The following is a 17,093-nucleotide window of genomic DNA, read 5'->3' as shown; positions in this document are numbered from 1 at the left end:
AGTATTCTATGACACTCAAAGTAAATCTGATGTGGCAGAGACTGGCTGGCAGTTCACCAAACTTTAATTTTTTTCTTCCTCGGCACACAGCCAGACTGTATTTCCCAGCCTCCCTTGCAAGTAGAAGTGGCTGGGTGACTGAGTTCTGGCTAATGTATGTGGGTAGAAATGATGTTTCCACTTTGCGGCTTGGCCATTAAAAACCCGATTCCCCTCACTCTCTTTCCCTGTGTGCCTGCTGGATGTTGCTCTCCGGAGCACACTTGGAATCTTCGTGTTGAACATGGCAATGCCTCTCTCCGCCCGGGCCCCTCAGTGACTGCACAGAGCAGATGGCCTCTCTCTGTTCCACCCTACACTCCACTCTAGACTGCTGACTGGACTTTAAATTTTTTTTTTACCGTTTATTTATTTTTGAGAGAGACAGACAGACAGAGCATGAGCAGGGGAGGGGCAGAGAGAGAGGGAGACACAGAATCGGAAGCAGGCTCCAGGCTCTGAGCTGTCAGCACAGAGCCCGACGCGGGGCTCGAACTCACAAACTGTGAGATCATGGCCTGAGCCGAAGTCGACGCTCAAACGACTGAGCCCCCCAGGTGTGGCCCATAGGCTGCTGATTGGACTTTACACATAGAAAGTAAGCTGCTACTTTTGTAAGCCCCTGAGATTTTAGTTTTTAATTATCGCGGCGATTTGCCTTATCTTGACTAATACATCTGTGACCCTTCTCCCCAATGGTACATCTCATTCTGCCATTGGAAGGCAGGGTGGGGTGGGACAGGCATCTTTTCTTTCTTGAGATCACGTAAGAGCCCGCGTTCATACGGTCCAAGCTGGGGGGAGTCTATTATGGTCACTACCGAGACGCTCATCATCCAATCAGGAGAGAGTCCTTTGAGGGCAGGAGGTCCGCCAGAGCCACCCCCTCACTCCCTTTGGGCCAACCCAGGCCGCCGGGACCTTCGCGGTTTGGCTTAAGGTTAAGACTACAGGCTTCGAACTTTCTGGGGTCAAATCTTACCTCTACCGTTTATTTCCTCTGACTGTTACAGGGCGTTTAATCTCTGTGGTTTAGTCTCCTTATCTGTAAAATAGCAGTACCTTTCTCATAGAATTATATGCAGATTACATGAGTTAATGCATCCGGAGATGCCTGTAATGCGTCTGACACATTGTAAGGACTCAGTCAACACTAGCCATTATCACTAGAGACCAGCATAGTAATAGAGATTTTCTTTTGATAACGGGAGCATTCTGTATCTGTGCTGTCCAGTACAGCAGCCACCAACCACATGTGGCTACTGAGCCCTTGAAACGTGACCGGGGAACTGGATTTTAATTTTAATTAACTTGAATTAATTGAACTTTAAATAGCCACACGTGGCTAGTGGCTGCTGTAGTGAACAGGGCAGCTATAGAGAATTGTTCTAATTGCTTCAGAATTTTTCTATTTCATACTGTATAAGTTAGGGTTCAGTCACAGAAGGAGAATCACTAGGGACGCACACACGAATTTGTCACAGGGGTTTGACGTTATACGGCTGTGGGAGCCAGCTAAGCAGCCTCTGTAAAGCTGTTGTCTTCACATCTGATACCAGAACTTGACATCTATGATGGGAAGGCAGTCGGGAAGGCTGTAGGGAGGGCAGTAAGATGGGTGACAACAGGGACAAGTTGGAACCCACAACAGACTGAAACCCATGTCAGTTCTTGTTACCTGTGGCTGGTGCTACGATTTTCCCGCAGAAGCTGGCCCCTTAGCACAAAATTAATGTTTGTGTATTTTGAGAGAAGGTGGTGGGGGAGAGAACGTGAGTGGGAGAGGGGCAGAGAGAGAGAGAGAGGGAGAGAGAGAATCCCAAGCAGGCTCTGTGCTGTCAGCACCAAAATCAAGAGGTGGACACGCAACCGACTGAGTCCCCCAGGTGCCCACCTTAGCACGAGATTAAATACACACCTCGCGGGGCCCCTGGGTGGCTTGTCGGTTAAGCATCAGACTTCAGCTCAGGTCATGATCTCACAGTCCGTGAGTTCGAGCCCCGCGCCAGGCTCAGTGCTGACAGCGCGGAGCCTGGAGCCTGCTTCCGATTCTGTGTCTCCCTCTCTCTCCACCCCTCCCACACTCACACTCTGTCTCTTGCTCTCAAAAATAAATAAAATATTAAAAAAAATTTTTAAAAAGTAAAAATAAAATATACACCTCGCCCAGGAGTCAGAGAAGCTGGAGCGGGTCCGGGGCGGGCGGGTGCGCAGGGCAGTGTGGGCTGGCAGCCGCCTCACAGCAAAGACATGAGGCAGCTGCTGCTCCACGTCTGCCCACATCTCCCCCGGGACACTCTCTCGTGTCCCACGAAACCCACAAACGTATAGAAAAGGGAATTCTGGGAAATGCAGCTTAGCTATGTTACCAGGACACCGTGCATAGTAGAACGCTAACGAGCTCAATTTTGTGTCTCTTAATACTTTTCAATAAAACACGATGCTAACATCCCCAAGGCTCTATTTAAGTGTTTCTGTTCCGCAACTGGCCCAAAGATAGTCTGAAGATCCGTACAGCTGGCTGACATCATCTTTGAGTAAAAGCATTATGATGACTATGTAGAAAAATTTTTTCTTTATACTTTTCTGTGGTTTAGAATTTTCTCCACTCAAGCCCACATTATTATTATAGTTAGAAAAGAAACTAATGTTAATGTTTAGAAGCCAGCCAGTGACCCCTAGGGAGACTACACATCCCACTAGAGGGCAACCTCAGAACATCATGATTCCATGTGCCTTTCACTTGTCCCCTGAAATTTTGCCAGGTCTCGACTTTGTGCAAGAACTTAAATATAAGTTACAGTCACCGGATCTCCTGAAACCCTTTGACTTCTGCCTCTTTCTTTACGTTTCCAAAGTGACCCCAAAGGTGTCTGAAAATCAGAAGCAAATAATAGAAAGAAAAAAGAAAGTGAAGTGGAAATCTTGCTGAGTAGAAGGGAGGAATCATTTTTAGTAAGGGTCCCTGAGAAAACGAAGAATGGAGCACGATCGTATTAATTATGTACACGAGTAGAATTTCCTGTGCGGTCTCCTCAATACTGTTAACAGTAGCACCTGTGAAGTGCATCCTATTGTGATTATCTTCATCCCTGTTTTCCAGATGGGAAGCTGAAGTGCGGATGGGGCAAGTAAGTTGCCCAAAGTTATGTGGTGGCAGATTACAAAAGGTGTGCGGAATTAACAAGTGGCGCGTTTGAACCTCGGCTGTCTGGGTTTCGCGGTCGGGGTTGTTAGCCTACTTATCACACTGGACGGATTCAGGGCAATGTCACATTGGCTGTTGGGGCCGACTCCGATTTCCCCCGCACCCCGACGTCTCAGTGACACCCCCATCCTCTCACCTTACCTTAGAAGTGTCTGTAGAACCTCTTTTCGTGCCAGCTTCCCAAGCACAGGTTCAAGCCCTCATCGTGTCTTGGCCGGTCTACCGCAGTACCCACCTCTCTGGCCATCTCGCTTCTCATCACCTTCTTCATTTATTTTCTAGCTGTATAAAACAGTATATATTGTTTTGTGCCAGGGGCTGGGGAGAGTGGAGAGCCCATTTTGCATCCAAGTCCTTATCCTGGGCTCTGCACCCCCGGAGAACCTAAACTAAGATGCCAAGGGGTTCACTGCTTGACCGTGAGCTGGCAGAGTGGTGCGGTCTGAGAGGTGCCTGGGTGGCTCAGTTGGTTAAGGGTCCGACTCTTCAGGTCACGATCTCATAGTTGGTGGGTCTGAGCCCCATGTCAGGCTCTGAGCTGACAGCACAGAGCCTGCTTGGGATTCTCTCTCTCCCTCTTTCTCTGCCCCTCTGTCACTCATGCCTCCCCCCACTCAAAATAAATAAATAAATTAAAAAAAATAAAAGATACTAGGAAACCTTCTGAACCCTAACTACTAGTGCCCCTACCCCTACGTTTCCAGGTGCTTCTGCACCTAAAACTACAAGAAACTCTCCCTGACCCATAAATTACAGGTGCTTTGGCATGAAAGAATTTGTCAACTAACAGTAGAATTACCCCAGACAGGACTGGGAATCAGGGAGGAGAGGGGCACCCAAGCAAATGTTGCTCTCCTTACGCTGTATCTCTTCCAGGAGTAATAACCTGAGAGCATGCATTCTTTCCAGGGGCTAATATTGCCCCCACGGGAGTGAAAATTCTCTTTTGGAGGCAAAAAAAAGTCTTATCAGTGATACAGGGCTGGAACTAGGATGAGGCAAGTGAAGGGTCTAGGGCACAAAATGTTAGGACACACACAATCTAAGTGCCACGTGTGTGTGTGTGTGTGTGTGTGTGTGTGTGTGTGTGTGTGAGATTCCCCAGAGGAATCAGTGGGTGCAGGTCCGGAAGTGCAAAGTGCAACTATGGCCACTGTGTTGGAAGGATAGCAGGGAGGCCTGCGTGGCTGAGCGAGGGGAGAGTAGGAGGAGATGGGACATGGCTAGAAGGTCATCTGTTTCACGACAACATGGGGACATTCCATGAAGAAGCGAGGGTCTACTGCCAGTCTAGTAAGTGTTCGATAAAGGCCAAGGCCCACCTAGATTTGGTGGTCGTCTGCGCTTTGGGGAGTTCCGTTAGCTAGCAGCTGAAGTTTTCTCTAATGATGTCATTAATCGTTTAATAAAAACGTTATGTCAGAGTATTTACTGAGCAGTGTGACGTGAGACGGTCACAGCTCAAGTAAACACTTTTCGGCCGTGCCAAAGGAGACTTGTTTTCATTCATTTCGTTGGTTGTGTAGTAAAATCCGAAAATACAGTTCTTGGAAGAGTATCTGTTGTCCAAGCTCTGAAGAGCCAATATAATAACAAAACAGTATTGTTTTGCTTGGGGTTCCCATATACGAGTGCCTGGGCGTGACGCCTAGCTTTGAATCATCTCTCTATGGAATAGTAATTCAGTCCAGAAGAGGACCGCCACCAGATTCCAAGTTTCAGCTGGGTCTAAAATATTCATGCAAGGGGGGCTAGTCGTATCTGGGTTAGATCCACTCCTCGAAGATGAAGTCTTTATCTTTCTCATTCAGCTTGGGGCGAATGTGTTGGAAGTAAGTACTCATCAGTGTTGCCACAGTCACAGATTTAAGACCACCAGCCACCTCACATTTTACATCTTACAACACCCGCCCCGCCCACCCCCGGTGTCAGGCATCGGAGGGTGGGCAGAAAAATGGAAATGTCAGGAACAGCCAGCTGCGACCTCGCCTGACTTGTATGCAGGTAATTTGTTGGGGAAGTGATTTCAGGAATCAGAAATGGGGGAACGGGAAGAGGGCATTAGGAAGAGAAGAAAAGCCAGTAAAGGGTAGATTATTGAGGTCACTGCTGTGGGCAGTGAAGGGTCAGGACCATTGAATCTGTTACGTTGTTTGTGATATGTATTCGAATGGCCATTTTAGCACATATTTGTAAGGTCTGTTAAGCAATCTGTCTGCTGTGACTGGTGGTTACAACTACTATTCCAAACTTCAGATTCTGAATAGTAGCCATCCAAGAAGTACTCTCAAGGCTTTCCTTCATAGGCTCTGCCTCGTTGCTCTCAGATCCGTTCTCTACCTTCCCCTGCCATGCTTTGTATCCCAGGGTCCTGACTCCTTGCACTATTTGTGTTAAGTTCCTGCTCTTGAGCTACCAGTCATGGGTTCCTGACTGGTCCTGACTGATGGAGACTCCTTATGATGTCGTCAGTCAGTCCAAAAATATTTTTGAACATCTACCAGATACAGGACGCTGGACTGGATTCCCGGAGGATAATAAAGCATCAAGCAGCTTAGCATCTAGTGGGGAACACAAGACGTACAGTAGAAAAGTTAAATAACAGTGCCCGGTAGTATATGCCCAACACATGGCGAGTGAATGGCATAGACAGTGCTGAGTGAATGGTGTAGTCAAGGAATAAACTTTAAGATAAAAATAGAGAGCCACCTCCACTGGCTCTTGCAGCCCCAGAGTATGCTTTAGAGGGCCAGAGAGCTGACCTAAAGAGGTCATCTAAAACTCCCGATTTTGGCAAGGTGAAAATTTGGAATTGCATTTGAAATCACCTGATTTTTAAATGTCGGTAAGTAATTCAAACTTTCAAAAACCTCAGCACGATTCCCACTGTGTGAGAGAGAGAGAACTTGCCTGGGAGCTGAATTGGGATCTCGAGCCAGTGGTAGGCATTTGTTCAATGGCTGACTGCAATAGGCGGGAAGTCGAATGCAAAGACCGTGGAGACCCTTTCCAATTAGAAGATTCTGGGGTTCTAATATTTCACTCAAGTATGAGGGATCAAGGCCTGGGCTTAGAAGGGAGCAGTGGGAAGAAGGAACGGACAAGAGAGCAATTAGGGAATATTAATAATAATAGCCTACATTTATATACTAGTTTATGGTCTACAGTTTGTCATTGGAAGCAGGATAGAATAGAGGCTCAGAGGGTAGGCTCTGAATTCAGTCTGTCTAGGTTCAAATGTCAGCTGTACAGTGAATTACTGGTGGGGCCTTACCCAGACTGTTTCTCAAGCCCTGAAATGGATTGATGCTGATGAATTCACATATTTCCTGGAGTTGTTGGCTGATTAAATAATAAAGTATGTATGAAGTGTTAATCTGGCTCACAGGAAGCACCAACCACTGTTTGCCATGGCTGTTTGTCACACATACGCCATCTTTCTTTACTCCTCTCAATAGCCCCATGTTCTGGTGAGAAGGGCGCACAGGAGGTTACGGTGAGAAGGGCGCACTGGACATGGAGGTTGGAGAAGGGAGGAGTCAGGTGCAATAGCCAGAGAGCGAGCATTTGATTTGTACAATCAGTTCTATTGTTGAAACCAACTCTGGGTTTCCAGGCCCTTCTCTTAACCCCTGTGGGATTTTGTTTTCCATAGAGGGTGGTTCCTTGCGATTTATATTTTCTATAAATTAAAAAAAAACCTGGATTTCTGAGTATGGTAGGAAGAATATGGGTCCTGTAAGATGTCCCTGTCCTAATGCCTGGAACCTGTAAATATGTTACTTTACAGAACAAAAAGGACTTTGCACATTGTGATTAAAGTTAAGGACTGTGGGATGGGGAGATTATCGTGGATTACCTGGGTGGTCCCAGTCTAATCCTGGGAGTTCTTAAAAGTGGAAGAGGGAGGCAGAAGAATGAGTCAAAAGCATGCCCCAGGTGAAGGAGCTCCCCACCCCGTCCCACTGTGCTAGCTTTGAGGATAGAGGAATGAGGCATGAACCAAGAAATGTGGGTGGCTTCTAGAATTAGTTGATAGCCAGCAAGAAAATGAGGACGTTGGTCCTATGACTGCAAGGAACTGAATTCCGTAGTAACCCAGATAAGCAGGACACAGATTCACCCCTAGAGCCTCCAGAAAGGCACATAGCCTGTTGACACTGTGATGTTAGTCTGATGAGACCCATATTGGACTTCTGACCTACAGAACTCTAACCTAACACATTTGTGTTGTCTTAAACCATTAAGTTCATGGTAATATGTTACAGCAGCAACAGGAAGCTAATACACTGAGATTTCCACCTTAAATTATTTGGCTGATGTTACCAGCAATACTATCAAATTCAAGAACTAAGTGGATATGGAAATGATGTGGGGTGATGAGGGATGAGTTTTTGGATATATGGAGTTGGAGGGGCAAAGACAGTAAGGTGTTCGCATTGACAGTGCTCAGACCACACTTGGCCCTGTGGGATTGCAGAGGTGGTGGTAGTAACTGAAAGAAAGGGTCAGGGAGGTGACGTGGGATAAGAGACTCCATTCAGAAGGCCGGTTTCTTGAGTTCCCAGTTCCTGTCTTTGGCTTCCATTCGCAGCGTATGCATGCCAAAGTCCTGCTCATCACAATTGGAGTATACGGACTTGGTTTTGAAACATCACTAGAGAGTCACATTGAGTAAAATTTATAGGCATATCGCAATAATTTTATTTATTGACTTAAATTGAAGCTTCAATAAGTGAATAATGCTTTAAAATTTGCTCTTTGGATGTTTCCGAAGGAAAATCTGAAAAATTTAAATGTTTCTCCTTTCTTTGTTTATGAATCCTTGTAACAATGGAAATGTTTTGTCTCCTAAGAATGGCACGGGGCTCAAATATTTGACTCATTGGAAATGCCGACCACCTCTTTGATTGTAACAGATGGGAAGTGAGTGAGGAGAGAGCCTGAGAGAAATGGGCTGATAGTCAGGAAAATGTAAGGCCTACAGGGACGTCCCTATTTTGGACCAGGAGGAGTGACGTGGGAAGCTCATAATGGGAGAAAAAAAATGAGTACGATGTTAGTCACTAAGCGTTTGGGCCCCTAGAAGAAAGAAAATGCCAAGAGAAAAAAAGTGGACAATAACAATTTAAAAATCTCTGGTTTTGTGAACGAGATTTCCTCCCTTCATCAGTGTAGATCGTTGCTGGGAGCCTCTTAGGTTCCAAGATGGAAGAGGCCAGCCCTAGCTGTTGCGTCAGAGGATTTAGCAGTGGACAAGGTTGGAATCATTGGTGGCTATGGTCAACCCCTGGGTAGAATTGGAGAGGAAGCGGTTAAGTCTCTGTTGCCCTGAAACATCACTTTCCATCCCTGTTTCCATGCCATCCAACTCTTCCTCAGCACCTTCATGCTTTTTCCTCCCTGTGCCACGCTCCCTGCCCACTCCACCTCACCTGCCCACACTGATAAATGTCCTTCTCGGAGTAGCCCGTATTGAATGTTGAGTCTTCCCAGTCCTTGTCAACATGGCCCATTATGGTAGGTCTTTACTACAGGATCAGAAGATTTCAGCCAGTTGGAAGTAATCCATACTAAGGTGTGAGTGACTGATTTGCCCTTAGTGCTCCCAAGAGTATTTTAAAAATTAAGCTCCTGTTAACAGACTCTCTCACTGGTGGAATATTAATGTAGCCTGAGGGTTACCCTGAAGGACAGAGCCTAAGAGGAGCAATTCCAATTAAATTGGGGCATCAAGGCACTAACCACTTTGTGTACATTTGCCTTGGTGGCTGCAGGGTAATTGGGAACTTGAGCACTCATCCGGTCTTGCTTTCAAGCAGAATTGTGCTTTAATGATCCCAGAAAATACTCCTACCCTACCACCACTTCAGGAAAATAGGCTCCTGGAGCCTACCAGGTATGTTTCACTGTGCAAGTTTAGTTTCCAAACATACATATTCTTTTTTTTTTTTTAATTGTATTTCAGGATACCGCTATGGAAAGAACCATTCCTTTGTAATTAAAAAAAATTACAAATTTAAAAATAACACCCCACATGGGTGAGAGTCTGGGGAAGTGATACTCATGTCCTGCAGAGGGTTGTATAAATTGGTTTGTTTTCTGTAAGGCATTTTGGCAGTCAAAATCATGGAATTTCTGAAGGAGATAGCCAAGTTTGTATGCCAAAATGTATTTTGTGTATATATAAATGTTTTTATTTATTTCTGAGACAGAGACAGAACGTGAGCAGGGGAGGGGCAGAGAGAGAGGGAGACAGAATCCGAAGCAGGCTCCAGGCTCCAAGCTGTCAGCACAGAGCCCGACGCAGGGCTCGAACTAACTCATGGACTGTGAGATCATGACCTGAGCTGAAGTTGGACGCCTAACCAACTGAGCCACCCAGGTGCCCCTCGGATGCCAAAATTTAGCCAGAAGTATTTATTGAGACATTGTTTGTAATCATGAAAAATTATACACATCAAAATGTAGAAATTAATGGTATATCCAGTCAATGAAATGCCATACAGTATGGTATTGTGGAGACTTGTTTAATGATATAGAACAATGTTCAGGATACAATGTCATGAGAAAAATCAGGTTACAAATAGTTTATGTGATATCTTTCTTATACATATAAAGACATATATACACACATATATTCATATATCTATATACATATGTAGATATACATAGGAATATAGAAAGAGAGAGCAAAGACTATATGCCAAAATGTTAATGTCAATTACGTTTGGGTGGTGAAATGATAGGTGGCTTTAATTTTCTTTTTTATCTGTAATTTATCTGAAGTTGCTCCAATAAGTGTGTAATATTTTTCACAGAGAGAAAAATAGAATTACTTTTCTTTTAAGGAATCTGAGCATCTTCTCAAAATAAGTAACACAGTCTCTTAGCTTATAAACTCAGAGGCATCTGATCCAGTTTAACTCATAAGTAGTACTTAAAAGGTATAAAGGCTGTGCTAATAGGTACAAAAAGAAGCACAGTTGGGGGCACCTGCGTGTCTCAGTTGGTTGAGCTTCCAACTCTTGATTTCGGCTCAGGTCATGATCCCAGGGTCGTGGGATTGAGCCCCTCATTGGGCTCTGCGCTGAGCGTAGAACCTGCCTAAGATACTCTCTCTCTCTCTGTCTCTCTCTCTCTCTCTCTCTCTCTCTTTCTTTCTCTTTTTCTCTTTCTCTTTCTCTCTCTCCCCCCTCCCTCTCTCCCCCCTCCCTCTCTCCCTCCCTCCCTATGCCCCTCTCCCCCACTTGTGCTCCCTCTCTAAAATACTGAAATTAAATTAAATTAAATTAAGACATAAGAAAGAAGCAGTTAATGGAAGTTTAGTTTATGCACATAGATACCTTTCCTTTTACAAGTTCGAATGAATATTAGCCAACAGTTGAAGTTCTTAGTCATCATTGTCAGCTTATGATGCACTAAATCATTATATAACAGAATATAGAGAGCACCGTCAACAGTTATATTAGAGAATTGCTTCGCCAGAGATGTGTCTGTAGAGATCTGAAGAGAAGGACTGATGAGGCTGTTGAAAATAATAGTAAATTAATATACTGCCCTCTTTTGGTAGCTATTTGCAAGTCGGTTTACATTCACTTCCATTAAAGATGTTCATCTACAAATTCTTGCACACACTAGACTAACTTTAAATCACCTTTTTCCTCAACAGAGAATGCCGATAATTCCAGTTTGTTATCACCATCTGGTAAGACCGTTATTTCTTGACTTTGGGGAATTTCAGGACAATATGCCAAAAGTTCTCCATGAAATATGGCACGTAGTCAGATACAGCAAAGTTGCTTTTTTCCATGAAGGTTAATTACATTCTGTCATTAAACCTACACCTGAAAAGCCAATAGCACACATAGACAAGAGGACAGGCATATTGATGCCCCCACATTTATGGACAAATCTGCGGGATGGATTGTGGGTTTTCATTACTGTAGCTGGTTAGGTTCTTCAACGTTATTGTTAGTTCACGGGTCTAGTTCACGGGTTTCCTGACGAGTATCAAGACCATAAGCCTGCCGAATGTCCCTACATTTGAGGGGCGCGATGTTCTCTTCAATATACTTCCTCATTCGCTTCTGAACAAATATTTTTCAAAGGGCTTCTGAGGGCTTAGCACTCCTCAGAATGGGAAGGCACATAAAGAGAAATTTTTAACTAGACCGTCGTGGCAGGAACCAGGAATAGAACCCACATTCGAGACTGCTAGCTGGAACTGGACCTCAGGGATAAAGTGGTCCAGTCCCATCCCTTAGTCGACGAGATCGTCAAGCCCCACTAACTTACCTAAGGTCACACAGCCTCCTGCCCCCATTACGCACAGGCAGCACATGGCTTTTCTGCCTCCCACTCCTGTGTTCTTTCTGGTATACCATATGTTGTAGAACGATCTTTTATGGTAAGGGGTGAGTCAACTCACATTTTATCCTTAGTGGTATCAAAATGAGCTCTATTGTTCATTAATTTAAATAAAATTAAGGGCCCCCTGGGCGAATTAGTCAAGTGTCTGACTCTTGATTTCGGCTCAGGTCACGATCTCACAGTCCGTGGGTTTGAGCCCCACATTGGGCTCAGTGGTGAGCATGGAGCCTGCTTTGCTTAAGCTTCTCTCTCTCCCATGGGGCGCCTGAGTGGCTCAGTCAGTTAAGTGTCTGACTTCGGCGCAGGTCATGATCTTGTGGATTGTGGGTTCGAATCCTGTGTCGGGCTCTGTGCTGACAGTTCGGAGCCTGGAGCCTGCTTTGGTTTCCGTGTCTCCCTTCCTCTCTGCCCCTCCCCTGCTCACGCTCTGTCTCTGTCTCTCTCAAAAATAAATAAACATTAAAAATAATAATAAAGATTCTCTCCCTCTTTCTCTCTCTCTGTACCCCTCCCCTGCTTATGTGCGCGCGCTCTCTCAAGATAAATAAATAAATTAATTAAAAATAGGTAAAAATTAATAATGATAGCTGTTACTTCTTGTGCACATATATATACATGCTTGGGAGTCTTCAGACATCTCATTCAGTTTCCAGTCTTGCACTATAGGAATTATTATATTCAGGTTCTAAATGAGGAAACTGAGGGTCAGAGAGGATAAAACTTGCTCATGTTCCCACATTCTGGGCAGCCAGACTACTTCCTTGTGTTTGAACTCAGCCACCAGCCTCTCGCCTCCATTGCTAGCTGTGTGTCTTTGGGCAAGTTTCTTCACCTTTCTGTGCCTCAGTTTCTTCATCTACAAATTGGGGACTGTAACAGTACCAGCTTCATAGGGTAGTTGTGAAGATGAAATGAGATGACCTATGCACCTGACAGAGTAAACCCTCAATAAGTAATAACTATTATTATGAACTACTAAGTAATGGGGCAAAGATTCAAACCCAGGACTGCGAGCCTCCAAAGCCCAAACTGTTTTCACTGCACCTATTTGCCCCCTTGCTGTTAAGCTGTTAGGGTAAAATGAACCACTGTATTTTACTTCTAGTTCAATAGCCGGCATCAGACTTAATCATGGTCATATCTTAGCAAAATCCTGTTTGCATGGAAATATGGGTATGGAGCTTTGGAGGCACCCACTGGTTCCAGTCACAGCCTGGGTTCTGGGTGCCTTGCGGGAGAGTGACACTCACCGGAATGTAAGAACCTGTGCACATCCAGGAACTGACAGGTGCTTGTGCCCACAGGCCTCTTCTTACCACTCATCAACTTCCAGAAGAATTAATACTCATTAATTGAAAAACAGCTTTGGCCCATTGTTTTGTTTTGCCCCAAGAGCAAAGGATTCCATATCCACGCTTTGAATCTGTTTGCTCAGGAACTGTCTTATTTCTCAAGAAATATCCTTGGTAATTAAAAAAAATGTAGTAAATGACAAAACATGGAAGCAATAATGTAAGACAGACAGGGTGTGTGTGTTTCAGCCAACGCATGAGCAGTCTTGACACAGACAGGCCAGCCAAGCGCCTCGACACACCCAAATGTCCTCACCGGCTGAATATCAGGCTGCCTACTGCGGAGCTTGTATCACTTGTAAAATGTTTGTGTTTACTTTTCCTGTGTATACTGTACGAGTGAAGCCATCGGATCTTTTTAATATTTAAACATGCAAAATGTATGCAGTAGATTGACCTCTTAGCGTAAGTGGACGTACTCCACAGGAAATTTATAACTTGGTTGTCTTAGTGGCAGCCATATTTTAAAATAACTTACTAGGAAATTGTATTAGGTAGTACAGTGGTGAGTGATAGCAATGTTGTTTTATTTTTTTATTTATTTATTTTTCATCCTCAATTCACTATGGGAAGAGTTGCCAGGCGTCACTCTTAACAGAATGGAGCCGATCTGCTGCTATGTTTCATGATTGTGGTTTGACAAATTTTTTTTTACTTTTTTTATGGCTTTATTTTATTTTGAGAGAAACACAGAGCGCTAGCAGGGGAGGGCCAGAGAGAGAGAGGGAGACGCGGAATCAGAAGGAGGCTCCAGGCTCTGAGCGGTCAGCACAGAGCCCGACGCGGGACTTGAACCCACGGACCGCGAGATCATGACCTGAGCTGAAGCTGGACGCTCAAGTGACTGAGCCTCCCAGTCGCCCCTGTAGTTTGACAAATATTTAACGTAGAAAATGTTTTCTAGAATTCTCTGGCTGAAAAGATTTGAAAGTAGTATGTCACATATTTTGCTGTGGTTTCTGAACTTATTTCCTTAATATTCAATAGGTAGGGGCAGGCTTTGGGGCAGCGGGGGGTCAACTTCTTCATCTGTGAAAGGAGACAGCTGTGCTCCTTCCACTTCTTGGGTTCTTTCTCAGCAATTCTGTGATGAAGTGTATATTCTCGAGTGGTTATGGGGCTTGCAGATTCACATGGGTCTGAGAGCATGTTGTCTGCTTGTTTGCATAATTCGTCTCAAAAGTTTTCATTCCTTTAAAATGCAATAAATAATTGTCTCAAAGCATTAACTAGAAAATTTTGTTGTTATTTTTCCTCTTACAGCTGAATCATCTCTTGTTGGTTTTGTCCCCTACTCCAATGGTACTGCTGCAGGCAAGATTTTGAAAAACTTCAAACCAAGTTTTCACCCACGTTGTTAAGTTTGTGATTTAATTAAACCTTTTTACTGTTTCCCCCCACCCCCCCCCCCCCCGGGGCCAAAGAGGTTGAAACCACAAGCCTGAATGGTAAGAATTTTTCTGAAGCAAGTGAAAATGGATAACACTTAATGTGAATAAAAGTATAATGAGTGCTGTTGAAGGTTTTTATATTCAAATAAACAAACAAAAAAACCCCAAATCAAACAAACCCCCAAAACCATCAACCGTGGAGAACAACTGAAACTTTTTGGCCAAATGAAAATATCCTTATTGGCATGGAGGGCGGACAGCCCCCTCCCACGCTAACTGTTCTGTAAAAGAAGAGAAATATTGATCGCATTTTGAGTGCCCTGTTTAACTTGCTCTCCAACACAGCGCCGGCACATTTTATATGGCAGGTTGTTTAAATGTGAAAAGCACATCCAGTGACCTCAGGATGCTTCGGCATGGATTTGGAGGCACAGAGTGTTCAAAGACAGCCCTTTTCCAGACGACTGTATCAATTTTAAATAGTCTGACATGAAAAAACAACAACCGGCCTTCTTCATCATCCTAGAGAACTGGGCTGTGTTGGAGGCAGGTGGACAGGAGAGCACATTCTGTGCCCCCCGCTCTGTGGGTAGACAGCCGCCATCTTTGTGCAGTCAAAATTTAAACTAAATTTAAATTCAACTTGGCCTAATGGGAAGGACTAGATACTATCATTTTTATGTTTAATTACTTTTTACAGTGAAAGGACACCTTCAAAATACCTTTGGCAGTGGGTTTTGAATCCATTGTATGTGGGTTTTTAAGTAATGTCATACATTACTTAATGTAATACATGCCTTTTCACCCCTAAAGTTGCATCCAGAATAATATATTATAGAATGATTTTTATTTAGAGAAATACCAATTAGAACAGATTTTCAACGGAACTTTCAGTGAAACAGGTCAAAATGAGGCGTTTCTAAAAATTACTTAAATGTAATGTTCAAGAACTTTAATGTTAAACTAGAATCGCTTAAAGATTGCTTCCTAAGAGTGTACCATTCAGCATCCCCAGGGCTATATCTTAAAGTTGGTATTAACTGGAAACATCGTATCCCGTAGGGACTTTTATTATAATGGAGTAAAACAGGGACAAAATATTAAACATAAATGGGATTATTTCAATCTAATAATTATAGGAGTGTTGCTCGATTTTAGACACATCACCTCTGTTCAAGAAATGCATTTTAAAAGGATGAATACTTGCTCAGGAATGGTGTCTGGGGGTTGGAGAATGGACAGTGTGGCGGGGTGAGCAGTAAATACGTTTGGTAGTGTCGGTTGGCTTTTGCGAAACTCTCTAACTTCTCTAGGATTTGGGGAAAAGTGAAATGTTTAAGGAACCTAGACAATGCACGTGTTTGTTAATCATGTCAATAATTAGGCTTCACTTCTCTTTCATTATTTCAGATGCTACTTCGAGTGTATTATCCACTTTAAACAAAACAGGTAATATCAAGTTCTTTCTAAATAGCATAGTTTGTCCTCTCTGCCTTCTTGGGTTTCTCGCTTGTGTGGTCAGTCTTCTGGGTTGCTAAAGGTTATCTCCTTGCCCACTTCCTGTGCCTTCATTTGTTGAGCCACTACTCGTTTTACTTTGACATTGAACAGTAATTCTGGTGTTATCACATTCCTGAACTTCCAAACTGTTACGGCCATAGCACTCCATTTAAAATAACATTAAACATTATAATCGTAATGTATCTTAGCTCGTAACAAATGGAGAATATAGAAAAATGCAAAGAAAAAATAGAAATCATCTCTAATATTACTTTCTTAAGACTATTACTGGTATATTTCCATTCAGAATCATATATACATGTATCATATATACACATACACACATATGTGTATATATCTATCTCTTGTACAAAATTGTCATAGTTTATATGGAATTTTATGTCTTGCCCTTTTGACTTCATATTGAATTCTAAGTATTTTCCACTGCCCCTTACTATTTAATGACTTGATAATATTCCATTGCGTAGCATATGTTGAACATTATTAAAGCTGTGTCTACTCTTTTAATAGAAATTGTTGCAATGAACATCCTTGTGTCAACATCTTACATTCATTCCTGATTTCTGTAGGATGCATTCCAAGGATTGGATTTAATGGGTTAGCGTGATGAGTATTTTAAGGTCCTCGATCTGCGTGTTGCCCAATTACCTTCTTGAAAGGTTGTACCCAGCAACATGCGTGCCGGCAGTGAATGAGAATGTCTGTGTCACTGTACCTTTGCTCAGAGTTGAGACTATGCCATATATTATTAGACCTTTCAATTCCTTAGGTTCTATTTTACAGTCTTGATTGTTGGTGAGGTTGAACATTTTTCCCCAAAAGCACTTTTGTTACTCAAACCGGAAGTTCATTTCACAGATGTGTTTTGCTTGCTCTGGGAAGGAAAGTATCAGGGCAAACAAAATAAGATATTTAAAAGATTCTTATTGATAATGCAAAATACCGTCAGCCTCTATGATTACCACCAACCATTGCCCATGGGTCAGTCACAGTGAAACGGAAACTCATCAATGTAACACATAACACAAATGAGGTTTCTGCAACTGTTGGTGTAATGTCATCATTCTTAAGTGCTTCTCCAAGACCTGAGCTTTGTGTTTTCTTCAGAATTTGCCACTCGCCCTAGGAGACAGACCTTCTTTGCAAATCTATGCCCCAACACACCTCTTCTAATTGGCCATCCTTACAGCAAGGATTTCTGAACTTGGT

At 43.5% G+C, this 17,093-nt stretch overlaps 1 protein-coding gene across 2 annotated transcripts in view; it reads left to right on the top strand.

Annotated features, from left to right (window-relative positions):
• The window catches only part of ADGRG2 (adhesion G protein-coupled receptor G2), a 121,496-nt gene that overhangs the window by 66,633 nt on the left and 37,770 nt on the right, over positions 1-17,093 (top strand). For both annotated transcript variants that reach the window (XM_027054634.2, XM_027054635.2), the window contains exons 4-7: positions 10,920-10,955; positions 14,236-14,274; positions 14,397-14,420; positions 15,774-15,812. In XM_027054634.2, the coding sequence (XP_026910435.1) occupies positions 10,920-10,955; positions 14,236-14,274; positions 14,397-14,420; positions 15,774-15,812 (138 nt within the window). The remainder of the gene's footprint in view (positions 1-10,919; positions 10,956-14,235; positions 14,275-14,396; positions 14,421-15,773; positions 15,813-17,093) is intronic.

This window comes from Acinonyx jubatus, chromosome X (genome assembly GCF_027475565.1).
Source record: "Acinonyx jubatus isolate Ajub_Pintada_27869175 chromosome X, VMU_Ajub_asm_v1.0, whole genome shotgun sequence".
In the NCBI taxonomy this organism is placed as follows: Eukaryota; Metazoa; Chordata; class Mammalia; order Carnivora; family Felidae; genus Acinonyx; species Acinonyx jubatus.
Note: the sequence above shows the minus strand (reverse complement) of the source record. Positions and strands in the feature narration are given on the sequence as shown.